General features: G+C 54.3%; 2 protein-coding genes across 5 annotated transcripts in view; one reads left to right on the plus strand and one right to left on the minus strand.

Moving 5' to 3' along the window:
- PSAP (prosaposin) overlaps positions 1 to 4,538 on the plus strand; it is a 34,454-nt gene extending 29,916 nt beyond the window's left edge. The window contains exons 9-14 of the mRNA XM_007963128.3: positions 555 to 650; positions 988 to 1,174; positions 1,266 to 1,423; positions 1,770 to 1,850; positions 2,157 to 2,264; positions 3,381 to 4,538. Of these exons, the coding sequence (XP_007961319.1) occupies positions 555 to 650; positions 988 to 1,174; positions 1,266 to 1,423; positions 1,770 to 1,850; positions 2,157 to 2,264; positions 3,381 to 3,416 (666 nt within the window). The 3' untranslated portion in view covers positions 3,417 to 4,538. The remainder of the gene's footprint in view (positions 1 to 554; positions 651 to 987; positions 1,175 to 1,265; positions 1,424 to 1,769; positions 1,851 to 2,156; positions 2,265 to 3,380) is intronic.
- Positions 4,539 to 4,888: 350 nt separating this feature from the next.
- CDH23 (cadherin related 23) overlaps positions 4,889 to 19,404 on the minus strand; it is a 168,515-nt gene continuing 153,999 nt past the window's right edge. For 2 of the 4 annotated variants that reach the window (XM_073019067.1, XM_073019068.1), the window contains 17 exons: positions 18,054 to 18,231; positions 17,709 to 17,920; positions 15,110 to 15,301; positions 14,826 to 14,939; positions 13,633 to 13,762; positions 13,272 to 13,523; positions 13,032 to 13,193; positions 10,978 to 11,234; positions 10,504 to 10,601; positions 9,647 to 9,767; positions 9,492 to 9,571; positions 9,324 to 9,364; positions 9,061 to 9,121; positions 8,477 to 8,606; positions 8,196 to 8,318; positions 7,737 to 7,841; positions 4,889 to 5,875 (listed from right to left, as the gene is read on the minus strand). In XM_073019067.1, the coding sequence (XP_072875168.1) occupies positions 5,549 to 5,875; positions 7,737 to 7,841; positions 8,196 to 8,318; positions 8,477 to 8,606; positions 9,061 to 9,121; positions 9,324 to 9,364; positions 9,492 to 9,571; positions 9,647 to 9,767; positions 10,504 to 10,601; positions 10,978 to 11,234; positions 13,032 to 13,193; positions 13,272 to 13,523; positions 13,633 to 13,762; positions 14,826 to 14,939; positions 15,110 to 15,301; positions 17,709 to 17,920; positions 18,054 to 18,231 (2,583 nt within the window). In that variant the 3' untranslated portion in view covers positions 4,889 to 5,548. The remainder of the gene's footprint in view (positions 5,876 to 7,736; positions 7,842 to 8,195; positions 8,319 to 8,476; positions 8,607 to 9,060; positions 9,122 to 9,323; positions 9,365 to 9,491; positions 9,572 to 9,646; positions 9,768 to 10,503; positions 10,602 to 10,977; positions 11,235 to 13,031; positions 13,194 to 13,271; positions 13,524 to 13,632; positions 13,763 to 14,825; positions 14,940 to 15,109; positions 15,302 to 17,708; positions 17,921 to 18,053; positions 18,232 to 19,404) is intronic. The other 2 variants (XM_038009089.2, XM_073019069.1) reach the window with 1 other exon arrangement.

Below are 19,404 nucleotides of genomic sequence, written 5' to 3' on the forward strand. Positions count from 1 at the left end.
TAGAGAACATTTCCACTGCCATAGAACATCTTCTGTGACAGTATTGCCTTTTTAAAGGTGGGTTCTAGAAGAGCATTCTCAAGTGCTAATGAGACATGGCAGACACACGAGCAGACCTGAAATGTGTTCACCATGCTGCCTTCTAGATAGTGGACCGATAGTGAGCCCCTCCCTTTGCTTTTGGTCCTTCATCCTCCCCAGAATGAACCCTGAGTGATGAAATGATTGTAACTACAACATCATCAGGACAGCTCTTTGGGGTGGACAAGGGACTTTCTAGCTCCTGAACCGTGAATTCCTGGGTTTTGTTTTGGTGGGGTTAGGGGGAGGTGGTGGTGGTAGAAGATTGGGGAAGGAGGCAGGTGGGTCTCCCACCGTATAAAAATAGGGAATTAACTTGGATATTAGAAGCCACACATCATTTGGAATTCAGTAGGCAGTGGCCCTTGATGTGCTAACCCACCCTGGTCTCTGCAGCCCCTTTCCTTTAGGGGAGCAAGACCAAGGGCTGTGAGTCCCAGCATTAAAGTACTCTCCTTCTACTCTTCCCACAGAAGCACGAAGTCCCAGCAAAGTCTGATGTTTACTGTGAGGTGTGTGAATTCCTGGTGAAGGAGGTGACCAAGCTGATTGACAACAACAAGACTGAGGTATGCTGTCCTCCTGGCAGAGAGAGGCCCTCTTCTGCCCCCTGAGCCTGAATGTCCCAGTGGGAAAGTCCCATAGGAGAGAGGGCTTGGCCCAGCCTTGGCATGTGTACAGCCATGTCCCCATCTCATGGAAGGCAGTCCTCACCAGTGGGACCTCTAGGCTGGCAGGGTTCAGGGGAGGTAGACACCGTTGCCCTGCTTTGTGGTTTGGTAGTTTTCTGGGGTTGGAAACGGCACCCACCACTGACTCGTTTCCTGGTCGTGTTAGTATTTTCAGAATCTCCCCAACCCTTGCCCAGCCTCCCGTCTTCTCACACGATCCTCTCCTGTGTTTCAGAAAGAAATACTCGACACTTTTGACAAAATGTGCTCGAAGCTGCCGAAGTCCCTGTCGGAAGAGTGCCAGGAGGTGGTGGACACGTACGGCAGCTCAATCCTGTCCATCCTGCTGCAGGAGGTCAGCCCTGAGCTGGTGTGCAGCATGCTGCGCCTCTGCTCTGGCACGCGGCTGCCTGCGCTGACCGGTGAGCACTGGGTGTGGTGCGGGAGAGGGTGGTGCCCCTCTTGGGTCTGGGAGGGCCCTGCCAGCATTGAGCCCGCTGCCCTCTTGTGTAGTTCATGTGACTCAGCCAAAGGACGGTGGCTTCTGCGAAGTGTGCAAGAAGCTGGTGGGTTATTTGGATCGTAACCTGGAGAAAAACAGCACCAAGCAGGAGATCCTGGCTGCTCTTGAGAAAGGCTGCAGCTTCCTGCCCGACCCTTACCAGAAGCAGGTATGCCTCGGGCTGGGCTGCGGTAGGCCGGCATGACAGAACCTGATGAAGTATGCCAAGGCTGGGGTACATTTTGATGGAAAACCAGCTGTTTCTGCCTCCGGGCATGGAGTCCAATGAAGTTTTACTTGGAGGTGATTTGTTGGCTTAAGATGAGCCACTGGGGGAAGCACCCTGAAGTAGAGAGGCCAGATAGGGTGTCTGGGAAGGGAGGCCCCAGGACCCAGTGGGCTGGGAATGCCAGGGGCTCTCAGGGAAGAGTATATCCAGGGCTGCCTGGCCTTTTGTGCCCCACCGTGCTCGGACACCCCCAGAGCTGGACCTGTGTCCCCACTTTCCTTTACAGTGTGATCAGTTTGTGGCAGAGTACGAGCCTGTGCTGATCGAGATCCTGGTGGAGGTGATGGATCCTTCCTTCGTGTGCTTGGTGAGCCTCACTGGGTGGTGTGGGTCCTCTCGGGCAGCTGTAACCTGAGGGACTGCAGAGACCCGGGAGGGTTGCTCCGAGACTTGGCTGTGGGGTGGAGTCTCTGGGTTCCGCTGTGGGAAAGCCAAGAAGGTAGGGAGCCAGTCCCCCAAGCCCCATCACTTTCCTCAGCAACCCTGATGTTCTAAAAGAGCGTGGTGGAGCTCTGATTCTAGCTCGTTCTGGAAACTGTTTTCTTAGTTTGAAAGGGATACATTGGGCAGCTCTCATTCTCCCCCTTTCTTTTTTCCTTTTCTCACCATATAGAAAATTGGAGCCTGCCCGTCAGCCCATAAACCTTTGTTGGGAACTGAGAAGTGTGTATGGGGCCCAAGCTACTGGTGCCAGAACACAGAGACGGCAGCCCAGTGCAATGTGAGTAGCCCAGCAGCCAGCGCCACCAGCCTGTCTTGCCCTGGGGTAGCCTGAGGGAGAATCCTGCTTTAACGGGAACCCAGTGATCAACTCTCCACCCTGCTTTTACGTTGTCAGAAAACAGAGGCTCAGAGAGGTGGTTAGGCTTACTCATGGTCCCCCAGAAAAGACAGGGTGAACTCTACTCTTGTAGTGAAGGGGGGGGGGGGGGGATTTTTTTGCTTCTGCTTTGTTGCTCTTGTCTTCATTTCCCTTGTGACAGTGTCAGACTTGTACAAGGTCACTCCAGGGATTGCACAGGTCTGTGGGATTCATTGCCCAGACCTTTGCCCAGGTCCTGTCCCCCGGAACATGTTTGCCCTTGCTGAAGCCAGGCCTGAGTCTCTTCACTCAAAGCCGTGAGAGCTGGCCCCACCCAGCAGCCCTAGGGCACTGTGGCCCTGGCCTGGCCTGGCAGCCACCAGTTGGATGACTTGTGCTGCTTCCCTGGGTGGGGATGTTTGGTCCGGTCCGTTACTTAATGTTGCTTTGCGCAACTTTTCCTACCTCACCGGACTTCCTTGTGACCATGTCAGTGGCAGTTGTGTCATCTTGGACCACTGCAGGGAGGGGCAGGGGGGCCCCATTCTGGCCATGTCCAGCTCTTTCCTCCAGCTAGGCTCCAGCCCATCTCCACCACCAGCCCCACCCCACGGCTGGTTCTGTTGCTGTCCTGGGGAAATGTGGGCCCGCTTCTCAAGGCCCGAGCTGGTGTGTAGCCTAACTCAGGCGAGGAGGTTCTGCCTGGGAATTAGCTTGCAGGCTGCTAGCAGGACGCTGGGTGCCGGGTGTAGGCAGACGAAGGGTCCTGAGCCCTGCCTGCATGGGTACTTATCTGCAGACTACTGCAGGCATCTGCTGCTCTGGACTCGTGTCTTAGAAGTTCCCAAAACTCTGATGGCCATGTGTTCCCTGTTTTTAAGTGAGATCCTGTCCTGGGTCTTCAGCATTTGGTGCCGTCTAACTGACCTAGGACAAGAGAACAGGTCCCATTTGGGGGTGATACCTGATACACCGATGGGCCGGGAATGGAGTTTGTCATCTGAAGACTAAACTCAGCTTCCTCTCTCCTACCAGGCTGTCGAGCATTGCAAACGCCATGTGTGGAATTAGGAGGAGGAATATTCCAGCTTGGAGAAACCGCAGCATTCGTTTTTTTCTACTTGTGTGTCTGGGAGAATGAACGCACATATCTATTTGACTTTGTTATAAAAATAGGGCTCCCTCACCTCCCCCATTTCTGTGTCCTTTATTGTAGCATTGCTGTCTGCAAGGGAGCCCCTAGCCCCTGGCAGACATAGCTGCTTCAGTGGCCCTTTTCTCTCTGCTAGATGGATGTTGATGCACTGGAGGTCTTTTAGCCTGCCCTCGCATGGTACCTGCTGGAGGAGGAGAGAGCTCTGCTGGCATGAGCCACAGCTTCTTGACTGGAGGCCATCAACCCTCTTGGTTGGGGCCTTGTTCTGAGCCCTGACATGTGCTCAGGCACTGGTGGGCCTGGGCTTCTGAGGTGGTCTCCTGCCCTGGTCAGGGACCCTCTCCCCTTTCCTGGGCCTCTCAGCTGTACAAAGCAGCAAAACAAAGGCAGTTTTATATGAAAGATTAGAAGCCCAGAATAATCAGGCTTTTTAAATGATTTAATTCCTGCTGTAATAGCACAGGAATTTTGGAAGCAGCTGCTGGTGGCTTGGGACCCCAGTGGGGCCACGGGTTCTCTGTCCCTGGTTCAACTGTGATTTGGCTTTCCCTTGTCTTTCCTGGTGATGCCTTGTTTGGGGTTCTGTGGGTTTGGGTGGGAAGGGGGCCATCTGCCTGAATGTAACCTGCTAGCTCTCCAAAGGCCCCACGGGCCTGGCTTGTGTGAGCGTGTGGACAGTGGTGGCCGCGCTGTGCCTGCTCGTGTTGGCTACGTGTCCCTGGCTGCTGAGGCGCTGCTGCAGCCTGCACCCCTCCCCCGTCTCATAGAGGCTCCTTTTGACCTTTCTTTTCAAGTAAATGTGGACGGCGAGCTCCTAGGCCTGTGGCTGCTGTTAGAGGGCGGCATGCTGAGGGGTCTGCTGGCTGTGGGTTGGATGCTGTCTGCAGCCCGCTGGCACCCACGCTTCTGTCCACTTCTGGTTGCCAGGAGACAGCAAGCAAAGCCAGCAGGATACGCAGTTGCTATTAAATGGACTTTGTGAGTTTTGTTTTGCACTAAAGTTTCTGTGATTTAACAATAAAATTCTGTTAGCCAAATCTGGGCCTGAGTTTCTGTGACTCTGCAGCTGGAAGAGTGTGTTCCTCTCTCATGAGTTCTGAGCCCATGACACCTTTGGGGCCCAGCACTCCCATGACCCCTCTTGGCCAGAGAATGAAAGCAAAGTGAATAAAGGAAAAATCCCACCTGGTCCTCCCCAAGACTCAGGGCGAGCGGTAGGTCAGGCGCACCTGAAGGTCGGCTCTGCCCTTCATCCGCCCCTGTCCCTGCTCCCTAGAGGCCAGAGTCAGAGCACGTTGCCAGTTCCTTGAGAGTTGCCTTGCTTTTTAAACAAACCATTCCAGAAACTTGTAGTGAGTGCCAGTTAAACAAAACCAAGGGGAAACTATTGAGGGAATAACTTAATTTAAAAAAGGAATACACACGAACACGCCACATTCAAAACCCAAGGGAACATCAGTCACTTCTCTTTATAAGCTGGGCACATTTGGGAAGCCAGTGAAATGGAGAGAATGCTTGTTCATTGACATTGACCTTGTCCATGTGGGGATGCCACCTCCACCTGGACATCCAGCAGGAATGTAGCAGAAATGTAGCAGGACTTGGACTGGAGTCAGGTGTCCGGCCAGCAGGGGATGCCCACGCCGGGCCTCCCTTGCGCCTGCTCAGCCAGAGGGGATAGTGCTTGCAGGGTGGAGCCCGGAGGGAGGAGGGCCTGTTCGGCCTCTTTCAGCTCAGCTTGAGCCGAGCTGGTCCCCAGACTTCTGGGCCCCAGTGACCCTCCTTACCTGGTCCTTAGACGCTTAGCATTTTTGTTTGGTTTTCTTATAAAAATAACAGATCTTATGAAGGTAGAGGTCAGATGCTGAATGAGCATCTGGCAAAAGTGGGATCTGAGCAGCTGATGCAGGCTGCCAGGGCCAAGCCAAGGTTGTCCCCCAGGCCTGGCCTTGGGAGGAGCTCCCCGACCGGCCCTGTCCCTGCCCTTGCTCCCTGGGAGGGGGCAGTGGACAGGTGCTGCTTACACCCATGAGGCTTCCCTGTCTAGTCACAGCTCTGTGATCTCCAGGGGGCTCTCCATAATCACATCACGAAGTTTGTGCAGGGGTGTGGATTTGGCGGATTCTGTGCGGGCGTTGCGCTCGAAGGCAGTGGCCTCAGCAGCGGTCAGCGTCTCCAGCGAGCGGCCCAGGCCCTTCTGGTCATCCTCGGGCAGGCTGTTGAGGTCGGTGGCCAGCAGCGTGCCTGTGCTGCCGTGCACCACGTGGATCCCATCGGGCCCCTTGAGCTCCACTGGTGGCTTGTGGCGGAAGCGCAGGCTACCCTGCCCTGGGCTGTGATCCCGTGGCTCCTCGTCCAGCTCAGTCTGGATCAGCTGCAAGAGGCCAGGACCCCCATATGCTCAGGGCCATGCCAAAAGGGTGAGCAGGTGGATGGCCCCAGAGACCTACCGGCTATGTGGCTGAACCTGGGCTCCTACCTCAGCAGGCCTGTCAGACTCTGTTTCTCAAACTGCGTGCGAAGGGGAACAATGAATGCTTAAGGTGCTGCAGAGTGGTTCTCAGGAGGATCGGCTTCTTGTGAAAATCTGTGTGTGTGTGTGTGTCTGTGTGTGTGTGTGTGGAGACGGAGTCTCGCTCTGCCACCTAGGCTGGAGTGCAGTGGTGTGATTTCGGCTCACTCTAACCTCCATCTGCTGACTTCAAGTAATTCTCCTGCCTCGGCCTCCCGAGTAGGTGGGATTACAGGCACGCCATGTTGGCCAGGCTGGTCTGGAACTCCTGATCTCAGATGATCCACCTGCCTCGGCCTCCCAAAGTGCTGGGATTACAGGTGTGAGCCACCGCACCTGGTCTTTCTTTAGAGACAGTGTTTCTCTCTGTTGCCCATGCTAATGCAGCAACATAAAGCTCACTGCAGCCTCGAACTCATGGGCTCAAGTGATCCTCCCATTTCAGTTTCTTGAGTAGCTGGACTACGGGCGTGTGCCACCACACCTGGATGAGAATCTTTAATTTTTTTTTTTTTTTTTTTTTTTTTTTTTGAGACAGAGTCTTGCTCTGTCGCCAAGGCTGGAGTGCAGTGGTACAATCTCGGCTCACTGCAACCTCCGCCTCCTGGGTTCACGCAATTCTCCTGCCTCAGCCTCCCGAGTAGCTGGGACTATAGGCGCTCGCCACTACGCCCGGCTAATTTTTTGTATTCTTTAGTAGAGATGAGGTTTCACTGTGTTAGCCAGAATGGTCTCGATCTCCTGACCTCGTAATCTGCCCGCCTTGGCCTCCTAAGGTGCTGGGATTACAGGCGTGAGCCACCGTGCCCGGCCGAGAATCTTTAATTTTATATATTAACTTTGGTGCTCTATAAAAATCCTGGGATGCAACTGTGGTGTCTGGGTTTGTTGCCAAATTGGCCTCAAGCAGATCACCTCTAATTGTGTCCAGGCAGAAAATGTCAACAGGACAAGCTACAGAGGATAAATAGGTGGGTAGAGACTTGAAACTGTCACTCTTGTCCTGCATGAGGCTATTCGACTAGCTTATTCCTGTTGAGAATGTGGGCCCAGCTGGAAATTCATTTTTAGGTAAAGCCTGACTTTTATAAGTGTTGACATAATCACTACAGGCAAACATATGTAGGCCTATTTGAGCCCGATGGCCAGTTTCTTTTCTTTCCTTTTTTTTTGAGACAGAGTCTCACTCTGTCACCCAGTGGAGTACAGTGGCATGGTCTTGCTTCACTGTAACCTTGGCATCCTGGGTTCCAGCAATTCTCCTGCCTCCACCTCCTGAGTAGCCGGGATTACAGGCGTCCACCACCACGCCTGGCTAATTTTTTGTATTTTTAGTAGAGATGGGGTTTCGCCATGTTGGCCAGGCTGGTCTCGAACTCTTGACCTCATGATCTGCCCACCTCAGCCTCCCAAAGTGCTGGGATCATAGGCATGAGCCATCGCACCTGGCCGAGTTTCTTAAAGTGACATCACTCCCAAAGGTATGTTCTTGAGGTCTTTCTCTAATCTGAGAAAGACTGCCTTAGAGCCTACCCCATTCCTGTGAAAGCCCCCAAGAGCCCGGAAAGCAGAGCCTGCTGTCTGACATCCTGGCCCCCACCCTTTCCTGTCTTTGGTCCGGGCTGCAGAGCTCCAGGGACATAGAGAAGGACAGCAGGACAGCAAGAGAGAGCATCCCCAGGCTGGGGCACAGCACACAGCTCCCGGCCACCCAGCTGGCTACCTCAGAGATGGAGGAGTGGCAGGAGGAGGCTTTTTGTACCATCCGCTGTGCAAAGAGCTTTTTGAGCCGCAGGTAATCCTCCAGGACCACCTTCAGCAGCGAGCCCTGGGGGAGGGAAAGGGTTAACCCCCCACCAAGGCCCTTCTCTGCCTGCCCCGCCCCTCGCCCACTCCCTCTGGGAGTCAAGGGTACACAGAAATCTGATCCTGGTGATCCTAGGGCAGAGGATGAGCAGCAGAGCCTGGAAACGGTGGCCAGCCCGGACACACATGGACTCATTCCCGAGCCCTGCCCTTAAGGCCACTGCAGGCTGGAGCAGCCCCCCATCAGCCCTGGTGTTCTTGCCCCAGTGGAGGGTGGGTCTAGCTGAGCCTGGAGGTCTCCAACACCCTGTGTTCTCTGGGGTGGGGTCCAACCTCAGCCAGGGAACTGGGTATGGAGCCTGTGGAGAGGGCTCACCTTGATAGGCCCCTCACGAATGATCTGGCCCAGCTTGGCAATGTTGTCATACTCCTGGATGGCAGCCCGCAGGTATCGGTCATCATCAGGCTTGACGGCTGCTGGCTCACGCCCAAAAGTTCCCTGGGGAGAGGGGACTTTAGCTGGAGCAGAGGCAGACCCCACACACATGCACAAGGGAGGGGGCTACCGCTTAAAGAACTCAGCTCCTAGGCCAGAGATCACAAAGACCCAGCCCCTCCACTCCTGCCCCTTGTGATGCCTGACCGCCTCTGGCTCACGTGGGTGCGCGTGGGGCTGTTCCACAGGTCGGCGATCTCACTCAGGTTCTCCGGTAGGTCATCCTCATGCTCTGCCTGGGTGGCCAGTTCTAGGTTCCGACAGAAGGGATCCAGCCACACAGGGTTGGCTCTGCAGTTGGGGAGGGAAAAGAGTGGGGAGGGAGGGAAGACTCGAGTAGACAGGTGCCCTTCCAGCCTCGCCCCACATCCTGCCCATTTCCCTGGCCATGTAGTGCCTTTCACTGACTTGGGGGTGTGAGGCCCTGGCACCTGTGGTGCATGCTCCCACCCTGGGATCCTGCTAGAACCAGGACTGCATGTCAGTCTGGATTGCCTTTGGTGCAGAGGCTTCACCCTGCACCCACTGCCCAAAGTCTGAACCCCCTGGAACTTGAGGCCCACTGGGGTAGAGAGCCCCTCTCAGCCACACGGTTTCTGAGGATGGAGGGAGGGTGGCCCACCCACCAGGGGGCGCCCACAGCCTGGGTTTCAGTAGCCCCAGTGCTGGGAGACTGCAGCTCTCCCCAGCTGGGTCCTAGCAGGACTCCCCGCAGGGGACTGGGCAGGGCCACTACCCCACTCACCCATCAAAGGAGTACTTGTTGGTGTTAGGCATGTCCATGATATCAATGAAGCCGCGATTCCCTGCAGGGAGAAGGGTTGGGGCATGGAGGGGAGGGGCATAGCCAGGGTTAGGGGTGGTGTTGCGGGGTGAGGGAGGGTGGGGTGGGGGTGTGGTCCTGGGCCCAGTGAAGGGCCTGAGCCAGCCCTGTGAGGCCCTGGTGGACACTCCAGGCCCCCAGCCTGCTGCCTTCTCACCTGTGCCCCCACCACGGCCCTCACTTACCAGCTGAGCCAGCCACAATGGCCTTGAGTTTCCTCTTGTGTCTGGAGAGAAGCAGAGAGGGGCGGTGAGGCGGGCTGGGGCCAAGCTGACGTCTCAGGCCCTGCCTGCCTCATGGCCATCTGGGAGCAGGTGGCTGGCCCCCTGAGGGCAGGGGTGGGGGACACTCACACAGTCCTGTAGTACCAGTTCATGAGGACGAAGAGCATGGCAGCCAGGAACAGAAGGATGGCCAGGACAATGATCGCCATCTGCGGGAGCAGGACCAGGGTGAGCCTGGGCAGTGGGGAGGGCGGCTAGGGCTGTGGGGTGGGGTCGCTGGGTACCTGCAGGGCAGACATGTCATCCGGCAGCCGGACAGAGATGGCGGGCTGCACGTCCAGGACATTGTAGTTCCGGAAAAGATTCCGCAGCTGTTCCTTGTTCTCATCGATCATCTGGATCACCCTGGGTGAGGGGCAGGGGTCTCAGCTCTCCTCCTCAGCCATTCCCCTCACGACAGTCTGCTCTGCTCCTGCCTCAAGCCCCCAAAGTTCATCAACGCCAAGCCTTGCAAGATTGAGGACTACTGGCTGGAATAGCTTTGTGTTTTACAAGGTTCCTCGAACCTTCATGTAGGATCCTGTTCCATCTTCACAGTGGATGAATACTCCCATATTTATTTATTTATTTTGAGATTGGAGTCTTGCTCTGTTGCCCAGGCTGGAGTGCAGTGGCATGATCTCGGCTCACTGCAAACTCCGCCTCCCAGGTTCAAGTGATTTTCCTGCCTCAGCCTCCTGAGTAGCTGGGATTACAGGTGTGCGCCACCACTCTGGCTAATACTTGTATTTTTAGTAGAGATGGGGTTTCCCCATGTTGGTCAGGCTGGTCTTGAGCTCCTGACCTCAGGTGACCCACCTGGCTTGGCCTCCCAAAGGGCTGGGGTTACAGGTGTGAGCCACCGCGCCCAGCCTGAATACTCCCATGTTACAGATGGGGAGAGGGAGGCTCCGAGGGACAGAGTTGCTCGTACTCCCAAACTCTGCTCTGTCTCCTAGCCCTGCCCCCTCTGGGAGGTGGCCCCACACAGTGGGCCTGATGGTGTGGTCTGTGTCTCCTTTGGTGGGTCCTCTCCCCTACTCCAGGGCAGGGAGGCATGCTGACAGACAGGCCGACAGTCCAAACACAGGGCGCCACTCACCGGTCCACATCCAGGATACGGTTGGTATCACGGTTCACCACGTGGATGAGCAGCTCTGTCTGCGCAAAGTTCACCCGGCCCTTCTTGTCCACATGGAACTGGATGGGAAGGGGTATTGTAGGGTGTGGCCACCACAGCAGGGGGCCACAGGGACGGGCAGGCCTCTTCTAGGAGCCCCTTCTGCCCTTCCCTGTGAATAGAGCCCTCTGAATGTTTGCTGAGGGCCAGGCATGGGCCAATCACTTCACCCACACTTGGCCAGGTACTATTTATTATTGACCCCATTTTATGGAGGAGGAAAGTGAGGCCCAGAGACCTGGGAGAACTTTATAAAAGCCGCACTGCTAGGAAATGACTGAGTGGGGCCTATACTGCCTTTCACACCCTGGCCTTTGCACAATGCCCTGTCTCTCCTTGTGGCTGGCCTCCCCGTCTCCCTCCACTGGCCCGGCCCCAGGTGGGTCCATGAGGCACCTGTACATCGTCAGTATTGACAATGGCACCAGTGATGTTGGAAAGCAGGTGAATGAACTCCTCCTCGAAGCTGCGCACACGGTCGGGGATCTCGTTAATGACGATCTTGACGCGCTGGTCATCCCTCAGGATGTAGATGCCGATGATGGCCGTGTCGTTGTGGCCTGCCAGGTCTCGGGCCACAATGTCCACCACAAAGTAGCCGGGGCTATAGGCCATGAAGAGGTCGAAGGTTCGCAGAATGCCATCCACGCTCCCTGCAGGAAGCCCGAAGGTGGGGCACAGCTCAGAGACTCAGTGCCCTTGAATCCCCAGGAAGGGGCATGAGCCCTGGGGTAGGTGGGCACATCTAGGGGAGACAGCACAAGTGCCCACAGGGTGCAGCTGGAAGCAAAGGTGACAGGCAAGTGGGAACGATGCCCATCTGAAGTGGCAGTGGCTCAGGTCTCAGCAGGTTATCAGCATGGGGGAGGGCAGATGACAAGTTTGTGACTCTGTTGTCCCATGCTAGGGTGCAAAGGACCATTTCTGAGCCCCCTTAGTGTCTGTCTGTCTCTCCTCTCTCTTTCGAACACATGTACCTCAGAATTCCACAAACAAGCCTGGGTGTGGTGGCTCATGCCTGTGGGAGGCTGAGGCGGGCGGATCACTTGAGGCCAGGAGTTTGAGACCAGCTTGGCCAACATGATGAAACCCCATCTCTACTAAAAATACAAAATCTAGCCAGGCATGGTGGTGTGTGCACGTAATCCCAGCTACTTGTTAGGCTGAGGCAGGAGAATCACTTGAACCCAGGAGGCAGAGGCTGCAGTGAGCTGAGATTACGCCACTGCACTCCAGCCTGGACAACAGAGTGAGACTCTATCGCTGAAAAAAAAAAAAAAAAAAAAGAAAACAACAACAAAACCCATAGAAGAGAGATCATCAGGTGGTACAGCATAGTCTTCTCTTAAAAGACAAGAGATTGGGCTCAAAATGTGTCACTTTCTAGCTGTGTGACCTCAAGCAAACTACTGAGCCTCTCTGTGCCTTGATTTATAAAATAAGAGCAGTGAGAGCTCAGAGGACAAAGGGATGGTGTCTGCTTGTGTAACTGGATGAGGTGGCACATGAACTAGACCTTGAAGGGTGGGGGATGGACATCTGAAGGCAAAGGGGCCAAAATGGCATTCCAGGCAATGAAGGCAGAGGGGTCAAAGGCCAGGGGAGGATGGAAGAGAGCAGGCTGAGGGGATGCTAAGCAACTTAGCTAGGCTGGGCACAGGGCCTTTAAGGATAGCAGGTGACTGTGGAACAGAAAGAGGGATTAGGAGGAAGATCTAGTGAGCCTTGAATGCCAGGCCACAGATGAGGCATACAGAGGAGGAGTCTTTAGATGGAGAAGAAGGGGGAAGGGGTTGGGACTGGGAGTAAGGTAATGGGACACCCAGAGGGGCATCTCCTAGAGCCTGACCCAGAGAGTCTCAGCCATCTACACAGGTCAATATACAAACAAACAAACATGCACATCCATAGGTATAAGTGTGTGCTTTGAATCCTGGAGCCCCAGTCCTAACACAATGCCTGACATAGGGGAGGGCGAGGTGCACAACTGGAAAAACAGGCAAATATTATGGGAAGGAGAATGGGAAGATGGGTAGATGGAGAGATGAATGAAAGCAGGATGGATTGACAGATGGAAGGAAGAAAAGATGGATGGAAGGACAGACGGAGAGATGGATGGAAGGATAAAAGGAGGGATGGACAGATGGATGGAAGGATAGATGGACAGACAGAAGTGTGGATACATGGATGGATGGATAAGTAATGGACGGATGAGTTGAAAAGAAGAGAGAATGAAAAGAAACGACTGGGGGGTAGATGAAGAGGTGGATAGGCGGATACACTGGAGAAAGGACTGCTGAATAGATGGATGAACAGGATTGGCGTGGCTGGCTGGGGGGTCACCCATATCCTGTGGTGCTCCCCCAGACCCCATCTCCCCCCAGATGACAGTCCATGCAGTGACTGAGAGGTCGTGGCTAGAGGCCACTCATGTGCTGCCAGGCCCCTACCCATGGTGAAGACCTGGCCCACATCTTCAGAGTCGTTGGCAAGGGCCCGGAAGTAGTGGATGGCCAGAATGCTGTAGAAGACAAGGCTGTTGTTGCCAATGTCTGCATCCAGGGCCAGAACCTGGATCAACTCTGAGCCCACCTTGGCGTCGGTGGCCACCCCTGCAGGAACAGGCAAGTGGTGTAAGTTGCAGAGCAGGGGCCACCCCACACCTCATGCCCAGGCTCCAGTCCCTGCACCTGCAGTGTACTCAGCCTTGGTGAAGCGTGGCGGCTGGTCGTTGATGTCCTCTAGCACAACGCGCACCTCCTGCAGTGTGAGGTCAGCGACCAGGTCGAGGGTTGGGGAGGGTCCACGGGGAGGTGTCCAGCTGCGATTGCTGGAAGCCTTGACTATGAAGGAGAAGATGGCTTCTCGCTCCCGGTCCAGGTCCCGTAGCACCAGCAGACGCCCTTCGGGCTGCAGATGGAAGTTCTTCTCTTCGTTGCCGACTGAGGGTGGGACCATGGCACAGGGTGAGGGGGTAGGGCCAGGGGCGGGGCATATGTGGGTCATCTCTAGCCCCAGGATAATCAGGGCACTAGCTCTGTCCGGCCCCACCTGCGATGAAGTAGTACACGATCGCGTTGGGGCCCTCATCTGCATCCACTGCGCCCGTCACATTGCCCACGAGGGTGCCGCGTGGTGAGTGCTCAGGCACTGTCAGCAGCTGGTACTGGGGGCTGCCTTTCTGCGGAGGGAGGGGGATGTCCTCACAGGGTGCCAAGGGAAGGCCTAAGCTTCCAGTCCCTGTTTCAGGGCCCTGGGCAGTGACTATGTATGTCCTGAGGGAATTTACTGTCCAGGCCTTATGGGGTGAGTAGAACCATTGTAACCTCAAGGGAGTAAAGCATGGCCTGGGGACCTGAGCTCTGCCCTCACGGAGTGTTGCCCAGAACCCAAATGAGTGCTTAAATGAGAGGAGCACACACGTTACTCTTATATGCACATGCGTGTGTATGCACTCACACTCAACAGTCTCCAAGCAACATCACATCCCATGTACACATAAGAAGAAAAAACAACCATGTCAGAGAGTTGGAGTCCACAGGAGGGGCTCTCAGCCCTGCTGTCAGATTTCATGTCAGCCCCATATCAATAAATCAGAGCTGGGCGGGGCGTAGTGGCTCACGCCTGTTATCCCAGCATTTTGGGAGGCCGAGGCAGGTGGATCACTTGAGGTCAGGAGTTCGAGACCAGACGGTTTGGCCAACATGGCAAAAACCTGTCTCTACTAAAAATACAAAAATTAGCTGGGCATGGTGGCGGGCACCTGTAATCCTAGCTACTTGGGAGGCCGAGGCAGAAGAATCACTTGAACCCGGGAGGTGGAGGTTGCAGTGAGTCAAGATCATGCCACTGCACTCCAGCCTGGGCAACAAAGCGAGATTCTGTCTCAAAAACAAAACAAACAAAACAAAATCAGAGCTGATTTTCATGCTTTGTGTGTGTGTGTGTGTGTGTGTGTGTGTGTGTGTGTGCAGGCAAAGACAAGGCTATCAGCTCCATGAGTCAGGCATTTTGGTCTGCCTTTTTTTTTTTTTTTTCCATCGCTCAATATAGCTCAATATAGTGTAACACAGCTGCTCAATAAATAGTTGTTCTTGCATGAAGTGCATGTAGACAGATGTTTCCGTGTCTAGCCAAATGTGTATTCTGGCACAGTGTATATAGGAAAGTGTGTGCGTGTGTGTGCTTGCAGGCAGGTGAGTCCCTGTGTAGGTGTGACCAGCGCAGGAGGTGGGCGAGCTCACTGGAGGCCTCACGAAGAGGGGTTCGTTGTCATCAATGTCCTCCAGGGCCACCTGCAGCGGCTGCATAGTCTCGTATGGCACCGGCTGGCCCAGGTCGCTGGCCACCAAGATGAGCTAGGAGCGGAAGAGTGCAGTCAGAGGAAAAGACTGGGAGAGGGGGTTGGCTTGGGGACTTCCCGGTGGCCAGGTCCCCTAGAGACTTTCTAGGAGGCGAGGAGCAGGACTGACGCCCAGAAGAAAGCCCCGCCCCAGGCCACGCCCCTCGCACCGGGCCCCGCCCTTACGCTGTACACCGCCTGCGTCTCGCGGTCCAGGCGCTGCGCAGTCTGGATGAGGCCGCTGATTGGGTCGATGGTGAAGAACTCCCAGTCCCGGTTGCCCGCCGTCTTCAGGAAGCTGTAGCGCACGGCCCCGTTGAGGCCCTCATCCTTGTCCGTGGCGTAGACCTCGTACACGTTGGAGCGCAGCGGGATCTCCTGTGGGAAGTGTGGAGGAAGGCTCCTGGACCCCTGAGAGAATCTCAGCTCCCAGGCCCTGAGGGAGAGACCTCGCTCTTTCTCCTACGGTAGCAGAATGTCCTCAACAGCTTATAGCACCCGCCAGGAGCACCTTCCTGCTCGGCTGGATTCTCCTGGATTCTGGGCTTCTGCTAGCTGTTGTCCCTCTTCTCCCCTCCCCAACCCAAGCTAAGGCCACTGTGCACTGACAGTCCAGCCTGAGAACCACATGCTTCAAGCCTTCCCAGGGTGACCATCTTCCCAGGAGCTGACTCCGCCCTTCCAGTCCCATTCATTGCATGCTGAGGTTTAGGGGACAAAGGGGATCCAAGCACTGAGGCCGCAGCCACCCTTTGTCCTGTATCAGTCTTGCTCTCTCTGCTACCCCAAACACAGGAATTCTGGGTGTCCCCAAACAACAACATCCATCCAATGGGGTACCTGAAAATGGGGGGGGGACACAGGCAGGGTGACATGGTGGATAGGATAGGGGTTGGCCACCAGGGTCTGGTTTGTAACTAACCTGCCCGGAACCTGGACATGCCACCTCACTCCCCTGAGCCTCAGTCTCCTGAACGCCTTTGAGCTAAGTCCAAGATCTTGAAAACATCATTGAAATCATACATTGACCCATGACAAGGCTGCCCAGGGCAAAAGAAAGGGCATGTTTCTTTGCTTTTAGTTGAAAAATGATCAGCTCAGCGTGGTTTCGTTGTTTATCTCACAGATCATGACAACTGGAAGTTCTAAATGGCAGTTACGTCTAATAAAAAGTAGGACGACATACACATAATTAATACATGCTGATTGTTCAGGAGACATAAGTCTTTCCAAATGCAAAGCCCTTGAAGGGAGTCTTCATAAATGGGGCCTTTGGTGTGAAAAAGGACTAGATTATTATTAATTTATACCCTGCCTCATTCCACAAAAGAGATTTGATGCAGGGGACAAAAATACATAAATTATAACAAGACTGATCAAGTTAAAAAACTAGGGTAAAGAAAAAAATTGGTTGGCAGGAAGATGAAAGCTGAGGGGTGGGAAGCAAGGTATAAGCCCTAAGTCCCTGCAGGGTCACTCGAGATGAGCTGACCACTCTGAGCTCCCTAGTGGGCACACCAAAGAGGACGGACTGCTCAATCACTGCTGATGAGATACTAGACACAAGGTAAAAAAGCAAAGCACATGGTAAAAGGCACAATGCTTCTTTGAGCTTAGCCCTGGGAGACTTTTATCCCGCAGGACCTCAAAGAGGAGACAGAGTGACACGATGGACTTAGCACGGACATTCTGAGATGTGGAGCCTGGGTGGAGTTTGGGGGACAAAGAACAAGTGGGAGATACTCTGATGGTGCCACTAAGGAGCACTTTGGGCCTGTGTACTTAGAAGAAACGGGGAGAGCAGAAGACAAAGGAGTACTTCCCCTATCTTTATGTGGCAATTTAGACTGAGAAGTGGAAGAACTGGAGAGATTCCAGAACCTCGCCACTTCCCCTTGTTTCTTATTTTGATTCTTATTCTCAGCCCCTAGGCTGTCTCCACACTGTATCAGCAGGAACAACTGACAGACGGAAGGGGCGTGTGTGTTTATTCTGAGACAAGTATGGGGGAAGTGGGTTGTGGAGGAGCCTGTCCTTTTTGGTAGACATCTAGGAGCAAGAGATGGGGTACTTACTTATTATTAGTCCTGTTTTGCAGAGGAAAAAATAGACTTACAGAAAATAGACTTACAGAAGTCACTTGCTCAAAGTCATTGGGCTGATAAGCGATACAGTTAGACTTCAACTAAATTTTATTTTTTGGATAGCGTCTCACTCTGTTGCCCAGGCTGGAATGCAGTGGTGCAATCTCGGCTCACTGCAACCTCCATTTCCTGGGTTCAAGCGATTCTGCTGCCTCAGCCTCCTGAGCAGTTGAGATTATAGGCATGCACCACCATGCCCAGCATTTATTTATTTATTTATTTATTTATTTATTTATTTATTTGCATTTTTAGTAGAGATGGGGTTTCGTTATGTTGGCCAGGCTGGTCTCGAACTCCTGACCTCAAATGATCCACCTGCCTCGGCCTCCCAAAGTGCTGGGATTACAGGCATGAGCCACTGCGCCCGGCCGAACCAAAGATCTTTTACTAGCACAGCCCATATACTAACCACTGTTCAATACCACTCTGTGTGGCACTGGACAGGTCTGCTTCCTTCTCTGGCCTCAGTTTCCCCACCTTAATAAACTTTTTTTAATTAAAAAAGGTTTTTTTTTTTTTTCCCGGAGCTACTTTCCTGAAGCCAAGTTTCCCCACCTTTAGAGTGGGGTGCTTCCACTCTTCTAGGCCACAGCTGGAAGAAGGAAATACTGGTGGGCAGGAGGCCCTGGGGGCAGGAGTACCTCTCTGATGTGGAGGATGGTGCCGTTGGGTGGGCGCACAAAGACAGGGCGGTTGTCATTGACGTCGATGACCTCCACCAGGAGCATGGTGGTGCCCCAGAGTGGGGGCTCTCCGCCATCTGTGGCCACCACGGTCAGATTGAACCTCTCGTAGGACTGCAGTGGCCGCTGTGTGGTCACCAGGCCCGAGTCCATGTCCACATGGAAGGCCTCTGGCAGTGGGGGCAGGAGAGTAGCTCTGGTTGAGACGTCCTTCCCACCCTTCCCTCTACTCCTGGCCTGGGGTGGCAGGCCTGCCCCTCCCATCCCCCAAGGCATCACAGGTGTCCAAGGAAGGCCACATACCCACGCCAGGGCCCTCGAGTGAGTAGGTCAACTCTCCATTGGGACCTTCATCCTGGTCAGTGGCCATCATGGTGATGACCGAGGTGCCCGCCGGCTCATTCTCATACACACTTGTGCTGAACTGGGGCTTGGAGAACTGTGGCCGGCAGTCATTGACATCCAGCACTTGGATCACCACCTGGGTGGAGGGAGGTCAAAGCTAAAGGTGAGGAGCAGGATGGGGCTGCCACAGGGGACCTGGTCATGCAGGAGTAAGCCCGGATACAGGAAGGACAGGCACCAGCCTGGGAGGGAGGTAATGTCTTCTAATGTGTTGGAGTCTGATTTGAAGCAACTTATTTAACCCCCTGAGCCTCAGTTTCCTTGGCTGCACAATCCTAGATCCTTGGCACAGTGCCTAGCTCAATAAACACTCAACAACTAGAACAGTGGTTAACAGGTAATCTGCACCTGGGCCCTGAAGCAGAAACCCCTTATCCCCTCACACCTCCTACTTTTGTTCCTTGCTACTCCCCACAGTGGCCCTATAAATCTGGCTCTAATCTCTGTCCCTTAGTGCTGGTTTGGTGGCATTCCTCCACTCCCCAAGGCTTCTCTTGACTGGGATTTGTGTCTGGCCTGAGACTTGGCTTCCCTAGCTGATCTCCCAGTCTAGGGCAGGTCTTATGGACACAGCAAACCATGGGGCCTTTGTTCCCTGGTTGCTGGGACCTGCCTGAACTGCATCCTTATCAGAGCCCTTCATAGCAGTGACTTCATTTTTTTTTTTTTTTCAGTGGAGTTTTGATCTTGTCACCCAGGCTGGAGCACAATGGTGCAATCTCAGCTCACTGCAACCTCCACCTCCTGGGTTCAAGCGATTCTCCTGCCTCAGCCTCCCAAGTAGCTGGAATTACAGGCACGCACCACCACGCCCGGCTAATTTTTGTATTTCTAGTAGAGATGGGTTTTCACCATGTTGGCCAGGCTGGTCTTGAACTCCTAACCTCAGGTGATCCCCTCGCCTCGCCCTCCCAAAATGCTGGGATTACAGGCATGAGCCACCATGCTCCGGCCAACAGCAGTGACTTTAAAGATCCCTTCAGTGCACAAAGCAGTTTCAAACCACCTCATGTCCCCAATTGCACATCTGTACCCTCCTTTGCAGATTTGACAACACAGGCTCAGAGAGGTTAACTGACAAAGGCAGTGTGCTCAGCTCATGGAACTTGAGTCTTCTGACCCCAAATACTGTGCTTTTCCCAACACAGCACATGCATATGTGACAGGGATGAGGTTCGGATGTGTGCGTGTGTTCCCAGCCCTCTCTACCTGCCAAAAAGAAGTGGTCTTGGCCCAGTCAGCTGTTCAC

Source organism: Chlorocebus sabaeus, chromosome 9 (assembly GCF_047675955.1).
Source record: "Chlorocebus sabaeus isolate Y175 chromosome 9, mChlSab1.0.hap1, whole genome shotgun sequence".
Lineage (NCBI taxonomy): Eukaryota > Metazoa > Chordata > Mammalia > Primates > Cercopithecidae > Chlorocebus > Chlorocebus sabaeus.